The 26,113-nt window shown below is 29.1% G+C and overlaps 1 protein-coding gene and 1 non-coding gene across 5 annotated transcripts; both read left to right on the top strand.

The window, feature by feature from the left end:
* The first annotated feature begins 230 nt into the window (after positions 1–230).
* Positions 231–13,270, top strand: LOC132919307 (splicing factor 3B subunit 3). 4 transcript variants are annotated; one of them, XM_060980769.1, is made up of 18 exons: positions 234–624; positions 1,292–1,542; positions 2,009–2,179; positions 2,243–2,415; positions 2,803–3,057; positions 4,626–4,867; positions 4,931–5,109; positions 7,253–7,408; positions 8,290–8,597; positions 9,252–9,407; positions 9,475–9,744; positions 9,823–10,358; positions 10,443–10,559; positions 10,683–10,848; positions 10,913–11,125; positions 11,268–11,417; positions 12,113–12,310; positions 12,381–13,270. In XM_060980769.1, the coding sequence occupies exons 2-18, from the start codon at positions 1,317–1,319 to the stop codon at positions 12,519–12,521; spliced, it is 3,657 nt and encodes a 1,218-aa protein (XP_060836752.1). In that variant the 5' UTR covers positions 234–624; positions 1,292–1,316; the 3' UTR covers positions 12,522–13,270. The 4 variants fall into 4 exon arrangements, with proteins under 4 accessions (XP_060836755.1, XP_060836754.1, XP_060836752.1 ...); XM_060980770.1 differs by lacking the exon at positions 234–624 and adding an exon at positions 912–1,139; XM_060980772.1 differs by lacking the exons at positions 9,252–9,407; positions 9,475–9,744; positions 9,823–10,358; ... (4 more) ...; positions 12,113–12,310; positions 12,381–13,270 and adding an exon at positions 7,723–7,757 and having other exon boundaries at positions 231–624; positions 8,290–8,429.
* A 10,123-nt stretch (positions 13,271–23,393) lies between these two features.
* Trnas-gcu (transfer RNA serine (anticodon GCU)) lies at positions 23,394–23,475 on the top strand. The gene has a single exon. It is a non-coding gene; the product is annotated as a tRNA-Ser (tRNA).
* Positions 23,476–26,113: the final 2,638 nt, after the last annotated feature.

Genomic DNA, 26,113 nt, shown 5'->3' with positions numbered 1-26,113 from the left:
GTGGCTAAATAATGTTTTAGTTGACTTATACTCAAGCCTCTATTAGCGCCTATACTGGTTAGTGGTTACATGTTTGTGTATTAGCCATTAGGTATGTATAAATACAGCATACTGCATTTTAAATATTCAAAAACGCGCGGGAATGAGCCGCGTGGAACAAAACGTTAGAGAAATTTCTAACTGTCAGACGTGGCGTTACTGTCACGCACCCCCTCTCAAAAGTGACTACGCATCGTTGTAAATGCCGTAGCCGTATGGCAAATGGTAATTTAATGACTTCATCGTCTTCACCGCGTCTTCTGTTTTACGTCGACTATAACGAGTATAATTTCCATAACTATATTATTATTCGTTGTTAAAGTTGTTATGCGCCGATTTACAGTATAATACATAACGTGTGGTCGTCACTAAACTTGACAAAGGCAAATGGTTCGTACACGCCGGCATTCTGCCGCTTCGTCTTGTGTACGAGCAAGCAATCGAGTTTGAACTTATCCGAAACTAAGGGTCAGGTTTTTTACCAGACGCTCTCTCGGCAATGCCACCAAAAACCTGCACCGATCGTTCGTTGTAGTGCGATTGCGGTTTGAACGGAAGAGAGCGAGGCATCGTTGTCGTCTATAGGTAACGTAAACTGTTTAATATTTCGCCTATCAATCGGGCAGCTATAGACTACTGTAGTACTGTATTTGTTTTATTTGTTTGGGTATTGACTATTGCCTATTGGGTACGAGTGTACGACCCGGTGCGGGTCCAGTTCTTCGTTAACTTGGGTCTACAGTTTTTACTCCCGTAGTCTCTTACCCACCCCCCTCCCAAAGGTTAGGTTAGGTAACAAAAATTTTGAATATGCAATTTTTTGAGGTTAGAAAATCTTTTTTCCGTTTATACTGCTCCTGTTTCGCGCACCGGCACCCCGCCAGGGTTTAAAAATTCATTCATTAAGCGATTTTATTCGCTGCGACTTCTGCAAACCAGCATGCGCCGTGCTTGAAATGCGCGTGGCGCCGCGGTAGTGCGGTACGTGTGCGTTTGTTTAGTTGTTTCGTTTAACCGACAACTCGGGCACTGATGTTTAACAAGACATTAAAACATCAACCCGGTTCTTTTTGTCGTTGAATAGTAACTGTTTAACACAGGTATACTTTTTTTTAAATGTTTTTGTAGCATAATTTTGGCGGTTTAGTTTTAAAATGCGACACATTTAAATTTATTGATCTATTGTATATTATATTTTTAAGTATCTATGTAGCTTATGACACGTAATATGAAATATATTTTTTTATTTTAGATAAATTGATCAGAAGAAGACAATCATGTATCTGTATAATATGACATTGCAACGTGGTAGCGGCATTACGCATGCTATCCATGGCAATTTCAGTGGTGGAAAAGTACAAGAAATTTTAGTATCTCGTGGAAAGTCTTTAGAGCTCATGAGACCTGATACCAATACTGGCAAAGTCCATACATTGCTAACTGTTGAGGTATTTGGAATTATTCGTGCTTTGATGAGTTTTAGGCAATCTGGCGGTACTAAAGGTAAAATTCTGTTTTTTTAACCATGTTTTAATTACCTTAACATAACATTATTATTTTTTGCTTTTGGTTATTAATTATTTTTTATTTCCACATTTATTTTAATATTAAATTAATTGTTATAAATCTGGGTCCATATAAGGACAATAAAATTAAAATTAAACAGTTGATATTTTTAAAAACACTGAATAATTTTGTTTATTATATGCAAGTTGATATTTTGTTAACTATTTAAATGTGTGTAGATCCTGTTTAACACATGGTGTGTATATTACTTAATTTGTTGGGTAATAAAATATGCATTAAAGGAGTAGAATAGCACTAGGTTCCAATCCGCTTTATCATGTCCTTACACAACATATATATTATTGTAGGCTGTTATTCAGTTTTATTTTATGTTATTTAAAATTTAGACTTTTGAAGTACCTATATGTGTTAACATTATTATATTTTATATTATATATTTTAGATTACATAGTTGTTGGTTCTGATTCTGGAAGAATTGTTATATTGGAATATCTGCCTTCAAAAAATGTCTTAGATAAAGTGCATCAAGAAACTTTTGGAAAGAGTGGGTGCAGGCGAATTGTTCCTGGACAATATTTGGCTATTGACCCAAAAGGAAGAGCTATAATGATTGGTATATTTTAACTAAATACAAATAAATAAATATTAGTTACTAATTTTTAAACATTTATTTTAGGCGCGGTAGAAAAGCAAAAATTAGTTTACATTCCTAACAGAGATGCTGAAGCACGGCTTACAATTTCATCTCCTTTGGAAGCTAATAAAAGCAATACACTTGTGTACCACATGGTTGGAATTGATGTAGCTTTTGACAATCCAATTTTTGCCTGCCTTGAAATTGACTATGAGGTAATTAAAAAATAAAATGTTTATATTCATATTTTATTTTGGAACTCAAAACAAAGTTTTGAATCAAGTAACAATTACATATATCATATTAAGTTGATTCAAGTTAATGTCATATTCTATATTGTTAAAAAAATATATATATAACATTTCATGTTCAATTTTTATATCTACCTCCTACTGATAATTATGTTTTAGTTATGTATTAAATGTATTATTGCTTTAGTTATTTATTTCCTTTTTATCTTTATAACTAGTTAATATTATTGTAATATTGTTTTTTATACAGTCAGTGTCTATTTTAACTGTAATTTATACTTAGTAGTTGGACTTAAATCCTTGGTTTTATTATAAAGAAAAAATAACTTTATTTTAATCATGTGTTTGTAGGAAGTTGATGCAGATCCAACTGGAGAAGCTGTTCAAACTACAAGACAGACTCTTACATTTTATGAAGTTGATTTTGGTTTAAATCATGTAGTTCGTAAATATAGTGAACCTTTAGAAGAACATGCTAATTCTCTTATTACTGTTCCTGGTGATAAAGATGGACCTGGTGGTGTACTGATTTGTTCAGAAAATTATATCACTTATAAAAATCAAGGAGAACAACCAGACATACGATGTCCAATACCCCGTAGACGTGTAAATAGATTTTTTTTATATTGTGTTATTCTAATTTAGTTTTAATGCACTATAGGTATCTCTTGTGTGCGAGTATTTTTCCCACACCGGTCGTTAATGAGTGCTATAATAATAGATGCTATTCATTTTATTGGATTATATTTGATATGAATGTAATTCCTTAACAGTACTATCTAACAAAAAATTATGTAAATATCAAGTTTAATTTAAATTTTTTATGTTATGTGTTTATAAGATGACAACAAATGTTTGAAATGATATTAATTTAATAATGTATTTACAATTTTTTTATACAGAGTATCCTGTGATTATTTATCCATTGCGATTTCTCCTAAAATAATGATTATATCATAATTCTGATTTTTTAATAAGATCAACAGGGACTAAAACTAGCAATATTTTTGTTTTAATTTATTTTAATATTTGTTAAAATAAAATCAAATATTTTTTTTAATTATTTAAAAAATATGAAGTTAGCCATTTTGAAGTTTATTTTTCTGAAAATATTGACGTTTCAACTTTTTAAAATTCATTAATTTTCTAATTTTTAAGATTTTTTTTTAGTTTTGTTTACTAGCTATACGAGCACATGGACCACATGTTTGATAGAATAATATTGTTTTAAATAATTCACAGTTTTTTTTCAAACTAGAAAAATAAACTACAAAATAGCTATCTTTTATTTTTTTTTAAATAAAAAAAAAATATTTTTAACTTTTTTACCAAAACATTAAATTAAATTTAAACATGAAATATTTGTAGTTCCTGTCCCTGTAAATCTTATTATAACCCAGAAATATGATATCTCCATTATTTTAGGAGATATCGCAATGGGTAAATCCTCACAGGACACCCTGTATAATGTTATAATTTAAATAATTAAATATTAATATTTTATATATAGTTTTAACATATTGAATTATATTAATGCACTATAGGTATCTCTTATGTGCGAGTACTTTTCCCACATCGGTCGTAAATTGAGTGCTATAATAATAGACTATACTATTATGTTCAGATTTTATTTAATATAATTTCTTTCTGTAATGTCTTACAATATTAAATAGTACATTTTAAACTTCTTTACCTATTATATAAGTTGAAAATAAATATGCACACTCGTCTCACATTAAGATCATGTCTGGGCTAATTTTGCATCTGTTGAGTGAGTGCAGTCAGCTTCTTATATTTTTTTTTAAATTCCCATCCGCTGCCTATTATGGCGAGTGGCGCAATGGAAGAATTTGTTTTAAATATGTGACTATAGTGCGTTTCACGAAATTAGATACTCGATTGTAGCGCGACAGGTAGTCAAAAATTTCGTTTTAATTTAATTGGTGTTCAAACTTTTTAAATGGACTGCACTACATCGGCCGTATGCGGCAATTCAAATTACGTGCGTTTTTTAGTGCACCCTTTGAGTAGCCCTACTCATTATAGACTACCTGTCGCGCTATAGTCGAGTCTCTAATTTTGTGACTAAAGTCATTGTCTTTGTGTGTTACGAGTATAGGTAATTCATTAAATGTAATTATTGGCTTGATGATAATGTTGTTTTATATTTACAGAACGATTTGGATGATCCCGAAAGAGGAATGATTTTAGTATGTAGTGCTACACATAAGACTAAATCTATGTTTTTCTTCTTGGTTCAGACAGAACAAGGCGATGTTTTCAAAGTGACATTAGAAACCAATGAAGAGTTTGTTACAGAAATTAGAATGAAATATTTTGATACTGTTCCAGTAGCTTCTGCCATGTGTGTTCTAAAAACTGGGTTTTTATTTGTAGCATCAGAGTTTGGTAACCAGTAAGTATAATAGCTAAGACTTGATTGTTAACATAAAAGTATTAATATTTTTAAATTATATAGTTACTTATATCAGATTGCCAATTTGGGTGATGATGATGATGAACCAGAGTTTAGCTCAGCAATGCCTCTTGAGGAAGGAGATACATTTTTTTTTGCTCCAAGACAATTGAGAAATTTAGTATTAGTTGATGAAATGGATTCATTGTCACCTATAATGGCTTGTCAAGTTGCTGATTTAGGTAATGATCTTAAATTTTATACTTTTACTTATAATCTTAAGAGGGTGCTATACTTGATGTATTGTCTCTGTCTTACACATGTAAAACGGCATACATTTTTGTGCGGGATATAACTACTTAGGCTATAGTGATAATTAAAACTAAATTGATGTACAATATAACTGAGAAAATTTGTGAAATATTGTTTTTATTTTTTCTATCATTTAAACGAAAAAAATCCTTATTGTTTCAACATCCATGTCTGGATTTTTAATACATTTTTTTGTAGTTCCAATACCAAAAAATCAAAATGATATTTCACAGCCTACATTCTCCTTTTTATGTGGTGAAAATGTTGTTTCTTAGTTATGAGTTTACGACTAACCTTCTTGGTTCATTCTTGAGCAAAATATTTTTTGTCCTGTTTTATGTTTGTAAGACGGAGAAAGCACATGCAGGTGTAGCGTCCTCTTAGTATGGTTGGTGTTGCTAATAGACTAATATCAACATTACTACCAAAAAACATTTACCAACAACTTACCATTTTTAATCATTTTGGTTAAAAGTTCAATATTGGTTGGGAAATAAATTCGTTTAACTATCCTATAGCTTAGTTGTTGATTGACCAAGTTGTGTGGAAACATTCGATACATTTTTATATTTAAATAAGTATTTGTACTAAAATAAATTCTATTTTTCAATATTCACATACGACCCTACTACTTTAAAAATGATGATAAAAATTACACGACATGGCTGAATGTAAAAATGATGCCTGTGTTAATCTGCGGATCTGATTTAAGATTCTCAACTAAATTTAAATAGAAATTAATCAGATTACCAACAACTTACCATTTTTAATCACTTTGGTTAAAAGTTCAATATTGGTTGGGAAATAAATTCGTTTAACTATCCTATAGCTTAGTTGTTGATTGACCAAGTTGTGTGGAAACACTCGATACATTTTTATATTTAAATAAGTATTTGTACTAAAATAAAGTCTATTTTTCAATATTCACATAGACTCTACTATTTTAAAAATGATGATAAAAATTACACGACATGGCTGAATGTAAAAATGATGCCTGTGTTAATCTGCGGATCTGATTTAAGATTTTCAACTAAATTTAAATAGAAATTAATCAGATTACCAACAACTTACCATTTTTAATCACTTTGGTTAAAAGTTCAATATTGGTTGGGAAATAATTTCGTTTAACTATCCTATAGCTTAGTTGTTGATTGACCAAGTTGTGTGGAAACACTCGATACATTGTTATATTTAAATAAGTTTTTGTACTAAAATAAAGTCTATTTTTCAATATTCACATAGACTCTACTATTTTAAAGATGATGATAAAAATTACACGACATGGCTGAATGTAAAAATGATGCCTGTGTTAATCTGCGGATCTGATTTACTTAATTTAAATAGATAGATTTAAACAGGTTACCAACAACTTACCATTTTTAATCACTTTGGTTAAAAGTTCAATATTGGTTGGGAAATAAATTCGTTTAACTATCCTATAGCTTAGTTGTTGATTGACCAAGTTGTGTGGAAACACTCGATACATTTTTATATTTAAATAAGTATTTATACTAAAATAAAGTCTTTTTTTCAATATTCACATACGACCCTACTACTTTAAAAATGATGATAAAAATTACACGACATGGCTGAATGTAAAAATGATGCCTGTGTTAATCTGCGGATCTGATTTACTTAATTTAAATAGAAATTAAACAGGTTACCAACAACTTACCATTTTTAATCACTTTGGTTAAAAGTTCAATATTGGTTGGGAAATAAATTCGTTTAACTATCCTATAGCTTAGTTGTTGATTGACCAAGTTGTGTGGAAACACTCGATACATTTTTATATTTAAATAAGTATTTATACTAAAATAAAGTCTATTTTTAAATTTTCACATAAGACCTTACTACTCTTTATAAGTGATGATAAAAATTACACGACATGGCTGAATGTAAAAATGATGCCTGTGTTAATCTGCGGATCTGATTTAAGATTTTCAATTAAAATTAATTAGAAATTGAACAGGTTACCCACAACTTAGCATTTTTGATCATTTTGTTTAAAAACTTGAAAGTTGATTTTGTTTCAACTAGGTACTTATTGCATTTATTCATTTTTTATTTTAGCTGCTGAAGATACCCCACAATTATATATGGCTTGTGGTCGAGGTTCAAGATCTACCTTAAGAGTTTTAAGGCACGGTCTTGAAGTTTCTGAAATGGCAGTTTCTGAACTACCTGGAAGTCCAAATGCAGTATGGACAGTGAAAAGAAGAGCAGATGGTAAGATTTTTTACATAAAATAGTATACAGAACTTTGGATATTAGTATTTATTTTTAGTTTTATATTTTATAATACTTGAGAAACTTGCATAGTTTTTATATTTAAGTTCTAGGATGTACCAATACCTACTTTATTTATTTAATCTTTCTTATCTATATTTAGGAAGGTACTTAGGTTATTAATAAGTTATCTTAAAACCGTCCACTCTTAAATTGTTTGAATATTCTTATGAAATCTTAAAATCCAATCGTATATTAATGCGCTGGTGAATAGATTATAAAATCTATCAAACATCAGTTCGTTTATTTTTCAGGTATTGAATCACCGTAGTGGCTCTGAATCAAATAGGTGAGTTTAGAGTTGGACGGGATTGATTGAAGAAATCCATTTATAAAATAAGAACACTTCCTCAGCCGAAATAATTAAAGAAAAACGGGTTTCTTAATTTATGTTGTAAGATAAATTATTAACTGACAAGAAAATACTGGTGTATAATATTTTCACTGTTTCAGCATCTTGATGTAAATGGGATGAGTCCTAATATTGGACATTCCAACACTAAACAATCAACTAGTTGTCTACTATTGATCACAACATAGTTTAACTTATTTTGATAAAATACAACATGAAGCATCCAAATGTTTTTTTGTATTGATTGATTCTGAGTTTTTAATAATTTATTGATAAACTCTTTCTGTTATATTTCTGTTATGTCAACTTTTTTCAATACTAGCCATCTTCATTTTGTTTCTTAAAAAATCATAGTTGAACTATTTTAAATTTTGTTTTCCTTTTTGATCCAAGATTTAATTATTTTTTCCATCTACAGAACTTTGAATCAATATTTTATGATAATTATTTTTTGTTTTCATTCTTTCAGAAAATTTTGATGCCTATATCATTGTGTCTTTCTCAAATGCCACTCTAGTATTGTCTATTGGAGAAACTGTGGAAGAAGTTTCCGATTCAGGTTTCTTAGGAACTACGCCAACACTATCTTGTTCTCCATTAGGTGATGATGCTGTTGTCCAAATTTATCCTAATGGTGTGCGCCACATTCGTTCTGACAAAAGAATGCACGACTGGAAAGCTCCTGAAAAAAAGAAGATTGTTAAGTGTGCTGCTAATCAACGACAAGTTGTAATTGCCCTTGGTGGTGGTGAACTTGTATATTTTGAAATGGATCCGGTAAATAAAATACCTTATATTGTCAAATGAAAACAGTATACATTACAATAATAATATTTTTAATACCATAATATAAAGATATCTTATTAATATGCCCAAATTAATTGTAAGAAGAAAATTATTGTTTATATAATTTTATATTCAAACATTCTGCAAAAATGTATAGATATTACAATATTATTTAGTTTATTTTAGATCATTCTGGGTATTATATATTTATTATTATTAACTTATTGCATCATTAATATTATGAAATATTAAATTTAATGAAATATTTCAAGTAAATTATTATAAAAGATGCTAAAAAAAAAAAAACAAACATGTCGCCTTCTAAAAGCCAATAATCATGCTCATTGAAGTGAACCATGTTTGTACATTTAGCATACAATCAAAAATTTAATAATTTAATTCAAACATAGTGAGATTATTATGCATATTTTACATTTGAATTATTTTAAATTAAATAATTACAATAATTTATAAAATTGATGCTAGATAAAATACTAAAATAGCAAACATGTCGCCTTCTAAAAGCCGATACATGCTCATTGAAGTGAACCATGTTTACACAGTTTTCATACTATGTTATTTATTTTGGTTTTTAAATATTTATGTGTATATAATTTAAGTAATTATTTATGATTTTAATTTTAGACTGGACATTTAAATGAACATAAGGATCGTAAAGAAATGAATTCTGATGTTCTTTGTATGGCATTAGCAAATGCTCCTTCTGGGGAACAGATGTCACGCTTTTTAGCTGTTGGGTTGACTGATGAAACAGTCCGTATCATTTCTTTAGATACTACTGTAAGTGTTAATTTGTTATTGTATGTTTCTAATATTCTAATATTATAAATAAATTTTTTATTTAAAGGATTGTTTAGTACAATTAAAAATGCAAGCGATACCAGCTATGCCAGAATCATTATGTATTGTAGAAATGGGTGCTAGTGATGGTGGTTCTTCGGATGAACCAGGAATGAATTCACTATCAATGCTGTATTTGAATATTGGTTTACAAAATGGTGTATTACTACGTACAGTTCTGGATGGTGTTACTGGAGAAATGGCTGATACACGTGCACGTTATTTAGGAGGCAAACCCGTAAAACTTTTTAAAATCAGAACCCGGGGAAATGAAGCTGTAAGTTGTCTAGTATACTTTTAACAAACTATGATATATGTGTTATTTTACTCATGTATGCATTTTATTTTTTTATAGGTACTTGCCATGTCAAGTAGATCATGGCTTAGTTATTACTACCAAAATCGTTTCCACCTAACTCCGTTGTCATATGAAAGTTTAGAATATGCATCTGGTTTCTCTTCTGAACAGTGTCCTGAAGGTATAGTTGCTATTTCTGGTAATACCTTGCGCATTTTGGCCCTTGAAAAATTGGGAGCTGTATTCAACCAAGTTTCATTTCCTGTTGAATATACACCCAGAAAATTTGTTATCCACCCTGATTCTGCTCATTTAATTGTGGTGGAAACTGAACACAATGCATACACCGAGCAAACCAAAAAACAGAGGCGAATACAAATGGCAGAAGAAATGCAAGAAGCCGCTGGAGAGGAAGAACAAGAATTAGCTAAGGAAATGGCTGAAGCTTTTTTGAATGAAGATTTACCAGAAAATATTTTTGGTGCTCCCAAAGCTGGTCCTGGAATGTGGGCATCATTAGTCAGATTGTTTAATCCAGTTCAAGGTATAACAGAAGCTGTTTATAGGTTCCCTCAAAATGAAGCTGTTATGAGGTTTGTATTTCATTGTAATGTGTTACATATTTATGTTTATTTTTGTTGATTGTTGCTGTTTTAATTTGACTTATTATTTTACAGTGTTGCTCTTGTACGTTTTTCGAGTTACCCTGATTCACAGTTTGTTCTTTTTGGTGTGGCAAATGAACTTCATTTGAACCCAAGACATGTTACTTGTGGATATATCTACACTTATAAGTAAGTTAAGCGAAAACTATTTTAAAATTAAATAAATTATCTCACTACCCTGGCTATCTAAAAATAATTCTCATATTGTTAGTTAATATTTATTTTTACATTGTATATTATGTAATGTTTTAGAGTTAACCCTACATGCACTTCTTTGGAATTAGTTCATAAGACTACAGTTGATAATGTACCAACTGCAATATGTGGATTCCAGGGACGTGTTATAATTGGTATTGGTCGAATTTTACGACTTTATGACATTGGTAAAAAAAAACTGTTACGGAAATGTGAAAATAAAGTAAGTAAATATTTATAAATCATACTATTTTTTTAATGATTATTAAATTGTTATTATATTACAGCAAATTCCATTATTAATAGTTGGAATCCGTGTTATGGGCTGTAGAATATATGTGAGTGATGTTCAAGAGAGTGTGTATATGGTACGATATAAGCGCAATGAAAATCAATTAATTATTTTTGCTGATGATACACAACCTAGATATATTACTGCAATGGAAATACTTGATTATAATACAGTTGCTACAGCTGACAAATGTGGAAATATTTCAGTGGTATGTAATAATGATTTAAAACTATGTATCAGCCCCTTTTAAGATGTAATTAAATAAAATAGCTATTAAAATTAATCCATATTGATTATTAGTTCTTTAAATGTAAAAGAAAAAATAATCATTTAAGATTTATTAATTTTAGGTTCGGTTAGCATCATCAATATCAGATGAAGTTGACGATGATCCAACAGGTAATAAAAGCCTGTGGGATCGTGGTTTACTTAATGGTGCTTCTCAAAAAGCTGATTTTATTGTGAATTTCCATATTGGAGAGATTTGTACTTCAATACAAGTAAGTCATACATGCATTTTTTTAAAATCATAATATTTTTTTGTACTATTTTATTTATTATTAACCTTTGTAAATGTTATAAAAAAATTGTCTGAAATGATGTTAATATCTCGCACACGTTAGACTTATGAATTTAAAATGATTAATTTTTATTATAACTGATCAGACAAATTATAAAAAATGTATTAGCGTATACTGTATATTAATGGTTACATATCTATTATTGTTAATTGGTCCAAAAATAATGTAAAAAGAAAAAAAACATAATATTATTTAATTTAATGAATTTTAATTTAGTATTAAATACTATTATCATTACACATCATCTGATATAATGACTATATCTTAAATGATTTCCATTCATTTTACTGACAAGTTCTTAAAGGACCAAAAATTCAATAATTATTTTATTACCATAATAAATAGAATAGAATCTAACTAAGATGATGATACAACTAAAATTTGTTTATGACTATTAATTACGTCACAGAATTCAAATTCACCATAACTATAGCTAACTGATTGTCACAAACATATTTTAGTGGTATCATTTTTTTTGTCGTAGTATGTACTATAATTTAAGCCAAAGAAAATTTTTTGAGTTGGATGGTCCTTTAAATACATTTAAAATCTAGTTACCAAATGATTTATTTATTAATCATTGCTAATAATAAGTGTACTTATTTTTGTTTTAGAAAGCTACATTGATACCTGGTGGTTCTGAATCTCTTGTTTATGCTACTGTGACTGGTACTATTGGTGTTCTCGTGCCATTTACTGCACATGAAGAACAAGACTTTTTCCAGCATCTTGAAATGCATATGAGATCTGAGAACCCACCACTTTGTGGAAGAGATCATTTATCATATCGATCTTATTATTTCCCTGTAAAAGTAAGTGAATTAATTAATAATTTGTTTTTTTACTATATTTAGTATAATTGTTTTTCTCTTTTTAATTTAGAATGTCTGTGATGGCGATTTATGTGAACAATATAATTCTATCGATATTGCCAAACAGAAAAGCATTGCAGCAGATCTCGACAAGACTCCTGCCGAAGTGTCTAAAAGACTTGAAGACATTAGGACAAGATATGCGTTTTAAATTATTAACTACCTTAGTTTTTTGTATTATATTAATTTAAAAAAAATTATATGTAATTAATTATATTTTTATTTAATAAGTTATTCAGGTAAAATTAACAAAATGTCTAACTTTGTATAAAGAAGTTCCTGGTTTAAGCACTGTGTCGTTTTGAATATTTTTTATGTGTAATAGTGTATAGTATAATATCTATTCATAAGGCCATACTATTGTTTTAGCATCATGTATTAATAAGTTCACCAAATAGTTTAGATAACAAATTTTTGACCAAATCATTATTCTTTGTTGTTTTTAATCTTATCTATACTTAATTGTATTAGTTTTAGAGGTTAATTATTATGACACAAAGTTTCAGTGAGTGGACACTTACGTTTTCTATACCCTGTCTTGAAAGAAAATAATCAATTGGTTGACTGTTGTACATTTCCACGTATCTCCCATCAATGATTTGAACTATTAGGCGGTTCCCAAATTAAATATAATAATATTATTAATTAATAATTAGGAATATTAGTTGTAAATGTTTGTACTTGGTTTACGGAAAACGTCAACTAACTATGTGGGGAAAATTAGGCTTGCCTCTGCTGAAGCCGTTAGTCTGTATGCGCCAAAAATGATTATTCTCGTTTGAGACTGAGTCTATATTGCGTGAAATTTTTTAATCATAACTTTTTTATTGTGATCTTAATTCTAAACGTGAAAAAAACATATAAATTATCATTCAATATAATATTTTCGTTCTTAGTATACTAGTCTTGTGTATTTGCGATTAATACATAAAATTAACCGTCATTAGTCGCGTTCGATGATGCATGTGAAAAAAAGAAAAAACCCGATATTAAAAAAGCTGTCTGATGTCGATCTTTAAAAAGTGGTGGAGGGTTGAGGCCTTAAGAGTAAGTTAACCTGCGCGTGCGCTAATACACGTAGCCATGTAGATTTTTACGTAATTATCTTTTAATAGAGCAATCGATTAGAATTTGGTTCGGCGACGAGTAGAACGCAATAGAATAATATAATTATTTTATTATAAACGTGGGAGACACCCAAAGACAAACCGCGTAGGGTCTGGTCCCCGCGGGTTTATGGCTACGAAGCGGCGCCCACGCGCTCTCTTCATCGACCGCCACCGCGTGTTCGTCCCGTTCCCATGGCGATCCTCTTGGCCCGCCGTCGCTGTCAAGAGGATGCCTTTAATGTTATTGTGTACGTTGTGTACCGTACGTATATAGGTAAGCGTTGATACGCGTGATCAGGCTAGGAAGATTGATCAATCGGGCAGCGATCTCTGTTCTCACGGTGAATGCGCTTGCGTTGCAATTAAATCGCGTTCCTTTCATGATATCTACAATATACACTACCTATATTTATATATAATATACTCTTATGTGCGATATATAAATTGTTAAATTTATGATTTGTCTGTGTCGCAGCCTCGCAGGTAATATTATTTTATATTACGAGGGTACATTAACTGCGGTTTGCGACTTAGCGAGTCCTTCGTTGTGTTTTATAATGTAGGTACTTCTTGCCAAATAATACTTATTTGGCTGGTTATTGTCTCTTGATGTAATATAAAAATACTCTATATATATAAATTATTGGTATCAACTGTATATAGTTTTACACGCGTGTGATTAAAATAATAAAATGTGCTTCAACTAAGTGTTGTATTCACCCAAATAATCGACAACTGCCCAGGGCTTTCACTGTCTAAGAGGGTATTTTAAAGGCCAGAGTTTAATGTTGGGATATAACGAAATCCTAAAATAAAAATAATACAAATTCAATATATTTTCCAAGTTGAGTGTTATACTTTTGCGTTATACCGTACCTACCTATAAAATTATATAAAAAATGTCATTACAGGATCTTGAAGGGATGTGCCCGTTTCGTCCAGACTAGTTTAGATCGATTTAAAATTAATTTAACGATAATTCAGTTAATAAATATTGTGAATTGTTTTTATAATATTTTAAGGTGTTTTAAGTTTTAAAATTTTGAACATTATTTGGTACCTCGGTAAGATGATGCCATGGTCTATGATATTCTACAGACAACTAAAAAAGATAATTTAAATAAGATATCGTCTGTGTAAATTATATACTATCTATAAAGACATATAGTATATGGCAAATAACGCATAAAAATTCAGTCATTAATGTCTAATAAACCCGTACCGAGCGTAAACTGTGCGTTAATTAACTCGTCGCAACTTATAAACGTAGCTTATCTAAACCAAAAATTACTGTTATCGAAATACAAAATAAATAGCATATTTAAAAGTTATAATTTATAAAGTAACGAATGACAAGTTAGCTTTGATCATAGTCAGTACGCACGTAACGGTGAACATACCTATCACATTTTATTAAAATGGGTGTTTTTAAAAAGTACCATAAGAGACAAAGATATGTTAATATTTAATAGGTAATCATAAAATAAATACAATTATTTTGGTTCAAATAACGTAAATACACATGAGATTCGTTGGTGTTGTGTAAAACGTACGTGTTCTGCTACGTTATACGTATGTATACTTTTGATTCTAGAGTGATAAATGAAGAAATTATTTTAAATTCTGATCAACATCGTCATAATAATATACCATACAATGATTCAGATGTAAATGATTTAACTATATAACCCACCAGATTGTGAGTACAACTTGTAAACGGAAAGCTTCGGAAGAACTCTTTGACTGAATCATTGCCAACTTTATTTTAAATTGATCTAAGTACCAGTTTGAACGAAACGGGAATCATATAATATTAAAATTTGGATGAAACGGGTCCCGCCCTCTTGAAGTACCTATCTCGGCTATTACCTACTTTGCAATTGAATGTATAAAAATTAATTTGGTTACTGTTTTTAAAGAGTTATACTAAGTATCTATGCTTAAATATATAGTTTGTTATTTGATATGACTTGCTAGTTGCTTTAAGATTAAGATACGCGAGTTGTAATTATTTTTAATATAGGTATATTGCTTACCTACTTAACGTGTGTTTGTCTGGTAAAGGTAGATTCTGTCATAAATTCTTCGTGTTTCTTAAAGGAAAGGATTGATTTCGAAAACTGAATGGTAGGGGGGGGAGAAGATTAATTATTTCTTTTTTTTAGAAAATATACAGTTATAATTTTTCTACCTATACGCGTAATTGATTAAACACAGATACGATTTGCCGTTTTGATAAAAAATTTATGTTCAAAATTTTTCAACTTAAAGATGTATGGACTATTTATTATGTAAACAAAACATATTATACATAACATTTCCAAAGAAGGTGACTTAAACCCCTCCCCCCTGGATCGGCTGGATCACCGTAGACCGAGTGGTTAATCCGTCACTACAACATACCACGTATAGTTCAAAATATTCAACTATACATATAGCCATATAGGTACTCCACCGCGGGTTAAGTGTTATTATTAAGTGTGGTCATTAAAATAAATAATGACTAATGAAATCCTTTTACCTAAAAGGCTAAAACAATATTATTTAATTTGGTGAACAACAAGAAAATTATGAACATGTGTAGTCATGTGGATATAATATATGGAATACCCAAATACACCGAAAGTCGTGTAATTGTACCCCTCAAACCAATCTGGAACGATTTGAGTAGGTACTTAAATATTACATTCATTATTCGCGTTTATTGTTTTCCGTATAGGTTTATAGCCGTGATTTTACGTTGAAATACCGGAGGAAGGTAATAGATATGTCATTTTATAATGTTTTTTGATTCGCCACCGACTACATTATAATTTATAATTTATAATATATTCCAGGGGAGGTCAAGATGAATGTGTTTGCGGGCCACATGATGGAAAAATACAATGGTACCGCGCGGTGAGTCAAAATGTTGATAGATTCATAATTTTATATTTTTTTATATAAATGTATAGGTGCCAAAAAAAATAAAATTCATAATTTATTGTCATGAGTATAGATTTTGATTTTAGAAACAAGAACATAAGTCACAAGTTTTTGGCCACCTCTGATATAGTATATTATCCTAACCGACCTGACCTATACCTATAAGTTACAACTTATAATTTATAGAAGGTATATAATATGTACCACGATATTGTATGGTAATAGTAATTAATCAGAATTATAAGAACACATATACTTAGTACTTACATATTTTAGAATGATGAACGATGATCATTGCCCGTTGTACACGCTAACACGGGCAACACGCATGACATATGGCTCATCCCAACGTCCCGGGCGGTCGGGCGGGCCCGTGCGAAGTCATAAGTTTAGTCGCAACGTAGACACTACACGTCTACACGAGTATACAGGGTGATCCGTAGACCTATAAATTAATTTATAGTCTTATACTACGTTGACGTTTATAAAAATCTTATAGTATATGTGTCTAAAAATATTATCATTGAGGGCAGGACGCCCGCGCTGGTACGCGTATTGCACGGAAAATTTTACGTTAATATAATAATCGCGAGTACCTATAATAATAACTTAGCGATTTTTAAAATTATAGCGAATCGATCTATATAATACAATTTAAAACCGAGATTTTTTATCGAGAGCATTTATGAGGCTTTTATTGATATTTTAAAAGTAACAAAGTGTAATATACTTGTTAGTTGTTGTAGACGGTGGCAACGTACTCGCCGCGGGTGGGCGTCCTCTTGAGTGTTAAATATTGTTTACAGAATAATATTCCGAGAAATCGGAATTTGAATCGCTGTTGCATTATTAAAAAATAAAAAGGGGCAGAGCGTGCTCGCTGATAAATATCACTCTGTATAATATATGTTATTAAATTCAAGGACCCGGTTGGATAAACCCACGCGCGCGCGATTTCGCCGTCGTTGTTGGTCCCGCGGGAATTATAGATCTCTGCAGGCGACAAAAATTATTATTGTTAAATTTCTTCTCCGGAAATGATGGGTATCACGCCTGAGACGGTTTTCACGTAGACCGCGTCGATTTTCGAATTGAAATATTTTATTCGCATCCGCTTGACTTGTCGCCGCTATATAGTGATACATAGAATAATATAATATGTATAGGAAAAAACGGGCCTGCGAGTTCGAAGTCCCTCGTGTGTAGTAGTAATGATACCACCACACACACACACACACACACACACACACACACACACACACACACACACACACACACACATTGGTAAACGAATGAATACAATAATAAGAACAGAATTCGTTTTTTGAAAATTTTTATTGTGGAAAAATATTGTATTTTTAGTACTATATTGCATACATAATTTAGTATTTACGCGTTTCATAGCGCCCGTCAGACAAATCCTTATACCATTTTACTAATAATATTGTCAATAACACATTACAGTCATCATTAAGCAGTATTATACATAAGCATTACTGTAATACTGTACATAGAAATCATATAATATTAATGTATAAATTATATATTATATATAATAATATATCATATTTAGAAGTTAGAGGTGTTCTCATTCATTTTTTAAAGAGTATACCGAGTCGTCGAGTATTAAAACATAAACATTTGATACAATACAAATATTTTTCTTATGGTTTGTAGGAGTGAAAGACGTGTCAATAATATGAAAACGATTTTAAATCAAACTTTTAATCTACCTTCTACCTCGTCAGTATTTATAAATATTAAAAATATTATAATTAAGTACCTACATTGGTAAAAAAAAAACTCGTCTGCAACTTATTTTCGTCGTTTGTTTCTTTTCGTTCTTTATTACCTCGTGGAACTGAAACTGTTGAAGGTGATGAATGATGATCTTTCAACCAAATCTTCACGATTATGACCAAAGTTTATATTTCAGTTATATAGACGTTATAAATAATTGACGTAAATATGGAGAAATAACTTAATTAAGTTTATTTTCCTTTGCATATGGTTTGAATATATGCAGTTATACCCGTAATTTTGTAAAAATATTTTGAGAGTTAAAATCGCAAATCGATTGGGACTTGAAAGTATACGCAGTATACTCATAATATTTCAAAACAATCTCGAGAGTATAGGTTTACGGGCATATGGCGTGTAATATATAGTATACTCTATACTCAATAGTCTATGACGAGGACAACCCCTTAATCATACTTATAATATTTATATATCTACGACCTACCTACTTTTGTTTGTAAATGTAAATTGTTATACAGTGTTCAAGTCTTCATAATAATATTGTAAATTTTGTTTATATTATATGAGTTCATGAAATATGCACACGAGTATACACAGAATTTAATACCAACCTATGTTATAAATGTTATATGAATGTATATTACTATATATTATATATACCACTTAGCGTTATCCCTATTGATTTTTATTTGAACCAAAATGTAAATATTATGTTTTTTTTATTCGTTTATAAATTATGTGTATTATAGTATTACACTATAATAATTGATTGACATCGAACCACATAATACCAAAAACAGTTTTAAACGTAGGTACCTCATTATTTACTGTATACACTTACACTATATATATATAAGGTAAGTACATTTTAATCAATGCTCGGATGCTTTGAATGATGACTGCGGTCTGCGGGAACGGGAAGTCGAAGTGCAATCGTATTGAATATAAAATATTATATGTATACCATACGAAGTTGGTAAAGGTGAATTTTATTTCACAACGAACTTTAATGCATAAATATTATTTTTAAAACCATCATATATAATAATGAGCAATAACGCGCTTATTTATAAACATGTATTTACTATTTTTATGGAATTACAGGATGTTACAAGAGCTTTACATACATTCCCTCGGGTAAAACCTACCTACTGTATAATGTGGTATGTATATTAGAACATTTAACAAAGTACATATTGTATACATTTAACACTGTAATTTAAAAATACAGCTCTTTTCTGAAATTCTAGTTGTAAGAAAAACTAAAAATAAGAGGCAATTTAAATTATGTATAAAATATACTATAATGATGTACAGCGGTTTCTATTTAAACGCATTTCCGAGAACAAAATTACCTAGAAATATTTTTTACACTACATTTATTGGAAAACATAGAATTATTCTCTTCGTTGTCGTGAACAGAATACATTTTAAATTGATATCTGTATTTTTTTCGTTGGTACGTCTTAGTTTTTGACAATATTTAGAATGAAAAAGTAAAGTAAAAACACTAAAAACAGAGTGATACTTGTAAAAACTCCGGGTTACGCAGGTTATACTTGACCTCGACTGGGGCACATAATCAAGCTAATGTCGAGGAGCCACTTCAAGAACGTCAAAATTACATTTATTATTTTATTCTTATTTCGATTGACGTTTATACCAAAATAAATACTAAAACGTCTATACCTATTAATGGTTTCTGTCATGTCACATCAGTCATCGCATAATAAAGGTAAATTGGCAAATAATAATTTTCTTGAAAAGTTGTAACGATTTTAGAAATATTTTAATAGATAATTTTAAATCATTACCTACCAAACAACATTTTTAATAAGAATTTAATTTTTATACTTTTTAAAGATAACTTATTAATTTTTTCCTTTTAATTGTTTTATCTTATTCAATAATTCTAATAACTAATTAAAAAAGGATTTTTAACTATGTTTTAGATAAGTAAATATTAAAACTTAATTTCAGGTGATCTCCACGCATAAACAATATTTCTAGTATTTTCTACTAATACTCGTAAGATTTATTTACAATATAAGTAAATAATTTATTTACTTCAGCATATATTATATAATGTTATAATACTTATATTATGTAGAGTATAAAATCGTTTATATTTTTATAAAATATATAAAAAAAATATAATAAGTGGTTACGCGTTGTTGTGTCATATTATATAATACGTATATAGTTACTATACTGTTACTAGGCCACTGAAACGTATATAATTATTATATTAATCCATGCGCAGTTGTTAAGTTGTGTAAAAACTACCCACGATTGTGTACACATCTGATCTAGGTAAACGATTTAAAAAAAAATAATATGTCATCGTCATAAATTTATAAGTATAATAAGTATATTATACATAATATAATACCTATTATAATTTCTTATAGTAGGCAGCATAATAATAATATCTTTATTAATTTATTATCGTTTATAGTACTTTGTAACAATATGGCACTAAGCAGGGAGCAATTAATGATATTCATAATTTATTATAACGAATGCTAAACAGTATGCAATTTAGAATAATAATCGAGTTGTTAACATTCTTATTTCCAGGAGTCAAGATCGATCGTTTTTTACCACTTAAAGTATCCCCATCGAGTATTCTTTATAATTAGGGTTCGGCTTTAAAGGCAATATAATTAATAAAAAAACATTTAAAATTTCAAAAGGTAACAAAAAAGCATTTATTTAAAAAAAAGCAATTACAAAATGTATTAAAAAATTAAATAGTTTGTATATCGTATATGTTAACCAGTTTGTATTAAAAAACGAATGCGGGCTGACGAACAATTGTATATCTTGTAATTTGTATCAACGCATTAAGAAAATATATTAATCTATATAGATAGGACAGATAGGTAGTATGGGTACTTTTATAAACGTTAAATCAACTGGCCATACCAAATACTCGATAAATATCGCCGACAATAAAACTCATTAAAAATAATTGACAAACGACAATGCACCGTCTTCAGAATATCTTCTTGATTTGTACTATGTAAGACGCATGTCGTTCATAAAACTATCATATTAATTTAAAATTAAACACAAAAATGCATTTATAAGTAAAAAAGCCAAAAAAAAGGCAAAAAATACATTCATCGTCTTAAATATTGAATGAAATACATTTTTATATAAAAATTATTTTTATATTATTATTAAAAAAAAGGCTTGTCTTCAAATCCGATCTCTATTTATAGTACTTATATAATATATAATAAATAAGTTATAATATTATACTCGTATCGTTTTACCGTGGCCTCCATTTCGCAGTGTTCGGAATTAGACAGAAGTTAAAATTAGTTTGTTTTAATTATTTAATTTTTTTATTAATTATCATCATCATTATTATTCATGATGTTGTTTCGGTTGGCTCGACTGAAGAATATAATATTTAAACATATAGCGGATCAGGGGTAGTTTCTACCTACCGTGTAGATTAAGGTACTCAAGATAAGCTTAAAAAATATAATATATAGAATTAATAAACAAGAAATTTACATATTAATGTAACTGATTTTCGAGAAATTATGATTATTACGGCGAGAAGGTGTTAATGTGTTATATAATGATATTCACCACTGCCCCTCACCACAATGAAAACCTCTACCACTGTACGTAATCAGTCTACAGGATAGTCAATGTTCACGAGCTTATAAAGGCCGATGAAAAGTCGAGAAAAAAAGAAAAAGCTGTGCTATAATTATACGAAATTGCTGGCCTTTTTTATTTTTCGATATTATTCATCGTTGATTATTAATTATTATTATGTATTATTATTTTCAATTTTGTAAATTTTATATTTTGAGTAGACACTGAATAATCATTTCGGTGCATATTCGTTTAGTGTTAAAGTGTTCTATTATATTTGACGCTAAACAGAAAGATTTAAAATTCGTATACAATTACATGGACGAATATTAATATTATATATTACGTCAACCACAAGGAATTAATGTACCTATTCACGCTTTTTTTTATTTTGTTGAAGGAATCTGCAAGAGTTTCAACAAACAAATTGTGTCACACGTTGGTGTATTTTAAATATTCATTCATTATAACAGGTACCTATAGTAAAGTCGAACAATACTGTCTGTTCTGTGTTCGTATGTAAAAAAATTCATTTAGCATATTTTTGTATACTTGAGATTTTGTTATACAAAAAATAAATAAATTTAATAAACTTGTATATTTATATTAATTTTTACTATATTTTTCTTAGACTTTTTAGTATTTAAATAATTTATAGTGTTTTTTTTCGACTAATAAAAACTTTATTGTTCTAGGTGTTGAACTTTACTATTGAATTCATCGTTATCTTTATAGAATGCGCATAACACTAAATAATATAGCATATTAATTAATTAACTCAACAGTTTTGTAAAATGTAAAAATTACTCCAAATAATATATAATATTGAGAATAGGCATAGTTTGTAAAAAAATACGTTTTATTATTATTTACTAAAGATTTGCAATTTTACTGTTTTTAATAATAATCTAGCATTCTAGCGTTGTTTAGCATATTATAATTTTATAAAGTTCATATTTTTACATATTTTATCAAATTTTATCGGTTTTTAAGTGCATTAATTCAGTGCATAGCCCTGAATCATACCTAACAAAACAATGTAGATTTTAAGGGATGAATCAGTTCAATGAGTGTAAAATTAATTACTACTTATCCTAAAATTATAACGATTTGTTAAAGAAATTGAAGCAAGTGTTAAAAATATTTTTATTTTAAATTTTGGAAAATGTATTCAAAATTAAAATATTTTATGATTTATAGTAACAATAGACACACGAGAGACGAGACACGAAATCGTATATTATTATACATAATCGGCTATTCCTATTACAAATCAATAATCATTACCTACTGCCCCCACTGCTCATTTAATTTTGTATGTAAATATTTTTGGTACCTATTTGTAAAAATCTTGGCGGATGCAACATTCGCATTCTGTTTCTACAGTACTAACCCTACATCATATACCGTAACCTTTATCGTATCCGGTTTTAAATTTTTAGTTTTTATCATCAGACATTAATATCAAAATACATTAAGGAACATTTTAACTTCACTCGATGTATTCGATCGGTATTGACGCACGTGGTTGTATTAATTGTACCCGTATAATGTAGAACGTACCTAATACAGGCTATAAAATGGTTTGATTTCTAATACTGCCCTCAAGTGACGAGGTGGCCGAGTGGTTAAGGCGTTGGACTGCTAATCCAATGTGCTCTGCACGCGTGGGTTCGAATCCCATCCTCGTCGAGGTTTAACTATAAGTGAATTTCGGTCGATGATTCAACCCCGTCGATCGATTTTTTTTCCTCATCATGAATATTAAACAATTTCGTGAGGTTATTTTACAAGTTTTCCGTGCTACAACTTACTACTAATATGATGTGTGTAGTGTAGGTGTAGTTAATTTTTACATAAAAGGACGAATCTGATTGTCAAAACATAAGATAATCACGTAATTATTTTGCTTTGGGTGTGATACTGTGATCACTTACTTGCACGTTCACTTCGAGTAAAACAATTTGATCAATGAAATTTTCAACGACGAGAATAATAAAACATTTAGTATTATCATAAAAAATAATAATAGTGGTACTATTTGTTTCAATTAATTTTGTATAGATTTTTAAGATATTTTGCCGTTTTGGTATTAAACTATTTTTAAAAATATAATCATGATATTTATTTTGAATAATGTTAATTTATTTTTACTTGTATTTGTATTCGAGTAAATTAATAGCAAATATATTAAAAAGTAAAAAATATAACTGTAATCAACAATTCCGGAAAGAACTTTTAATTTAATGCAGTTCCGTTGTCCACAGTTTACAACAAACGTATTAATTTACCTACTATACAAGAATAATAAATTATTTCCAAAGACCCTTCAACTTTTTAGAATTTGGACCCTGTAGGCTATAAAAGAGTCTCGCGCGTCATTTAAAATGACTCAGAGACTGCGGGGAATCAGAAACGTTACAAATAATAAAGTTAATTCGCATTTCTTAAGACTTTTTCGTTAATGGTTTTTTTTTTAATATTGAAAATGTTGATTCGATTTTTAAAGAAATATATATAAATTATTTACAATAAATCAATAAATCAATAAACTAATTTAAATTAATGACTGGATGAATGAATAATAGTAATAAATCAACTCGGTGTTGACTTAAATTGAACGTTGTGTCGATTATTATGTAGTTTAAAACGAAATTTAATTGTATGAATTTCAAAAAGTATCTATTGACAAGTGCTGAAGTACTTTTACATATTGTGTTATAAATTACTTAGGTATAAATGTATAATAAGTATATAGGTTGTAAATATTTTTCTTTAATTTAATAAAAGTCCTGATATTTCTATTTACAAAATATATATTATTTATACTCATAACTACAACGAATCAAACTGTGATTTTTATTCGTTATTTTTATTTATTTTAATTGCATTTTGAATGTTAACAAGTATAGGGCATAGGTGTACCCTTTTGTTATCGGTTGAAAAGTTAATTGTAAATGAGTATTTTGTTTTCATATATACAATATACATATCTAATGGTGTATGCGATTATGTGTGCATAATGTATTACAATTTACAATATGGGGATATTGAAACAAATAATAATTGCAAATACGCTGTTGACATTATTGAATATAATATTATGTTTGTTCTTTTTTTTTATTCATTGTTGCACACTTTATAGATTCAGATAAAATATGTATGTCTGTATCATGATTCATGACCTATTTTACCCGCATAATTCGTATACCGCAGTTACAACGAACAACAAATTATCTATAATATACACGCACACAGTTTTTTTTGATAATACCTATAATATTTTTTTTGTAAAAATTATATATTGTTGTCTAAATCATTTCAGGGATTTATAGGGACTCAAGCTATATATAAGTCCGGTGATGTGAAAATCCAAGAAAAACACCATTACAATCACATGATGAGATTTGATCATTTCTTTAGTCAGAGTAGATTTTACACACATTTAAATTCCTAAACCAGTTATATAAATGAATCATATTTTATATACATAGTTATTACAGTGACTCTAAAGTGTAAAGTGAAGAAAATTTAAAATTAAGTAGAGGTGAGACATCACGAGACCTATATCGCTCCATCTTTGGGTGTCTGGGCACTTAACAACTTTAATACTGAAAATATTTAGTTAATGTACCGTGTTTTCTCTCGTAACTGAAACCCAATTCGACAAATTCAATTTTGCTGAATCTCAAATCGTTGACATCCCAGTTCGTTGATTCTTAATTTACCGACTGCTGAGTATCCCAAATTATTCAAATATCCATAAATATCCTATATAATATGTAATATATATTATCTAAACATTCTAAACAATATGTTAAACTCTTTATTTTTTTATTTTGGGGAGGGACATCACAACATATTAATATAGATAACTAATTAAAAACGCGATTGACTTCAATTTTTCTTTTAAACAAATGACCACTAATAATTGGATAACTATTGTATAAAGTATAAACATTACAAACATAATTTAAATATTACGTTATAAAAAGTTACTATATATTTTAACATTTATAATTAGTGACAAGTGTTTATTATATTATATCGTTTAATGTGATACAATATAATTTATTGTATGGAATTAATTCAGAATACAAAAAGTGTTGAATAAGAATACGAGTTGGTCGTATTTTTAATGGTTTGAACGTAGAAACTAGAAATGCGCCGAGACTCTTAAAAAACATTTCGAGCCAGTGGCGCCAAAGTCATTTGAAATATTACCCACTTTTTCAACAGTAAAATATCAACAAAACTACATAGCACATACTCTCGCCAGTACGACTCGCGACATTGATTGGGTATGGAATGATGACCCTTAAAATGTATA

The sequence above is a fragment of the Rhopalosiphum padi genome, chromosome 2 (genome assembly GCF_020882245.1).
Source record: "Rhopalosiphum padi isolate XX-2018 chromosome 2, ASM2088224v1, whole genome shotgun sequence".
NCBI lineage: Eukaryota > Metazoa > Arthropoda > Insecta > Hemiptera > Aphididae > Rhopalosiphum > Rhopalosiphum padi.
The sequence above is the reverse complement of the archived record's forward strand: the minus strand, read 5'-3'. Positions and strand labels throughout refer to the sequence as shown.

What these genes read in the sequence shown, in the direction of transcription:
- LOC132919307 (XM_060980769.1), top strand. Translation starts at nt 1,317, where the DNA reads ATGTATCTGTATAATATGACATTGCAACGTGGTAGCGGCATTACGCAT. An exon ending in AGTGAAAAGAAGAGCAGATG is followed by an intron (nt 7,409 to 8,289) that starts GTAAGATTTTTT and finishes TCATTCTTTCAG; the next exon opens with AAAATTTTGATGCCTATATC. An exon ending in AATGTGGAAATATTTCAGTG is followed by an intron (nt 11,126 to 11,267) that starts GTATGTAATAAT and finishes TATTAATTTTAG; the next exon opens with GTTCGGTTAGCATCATCAAT.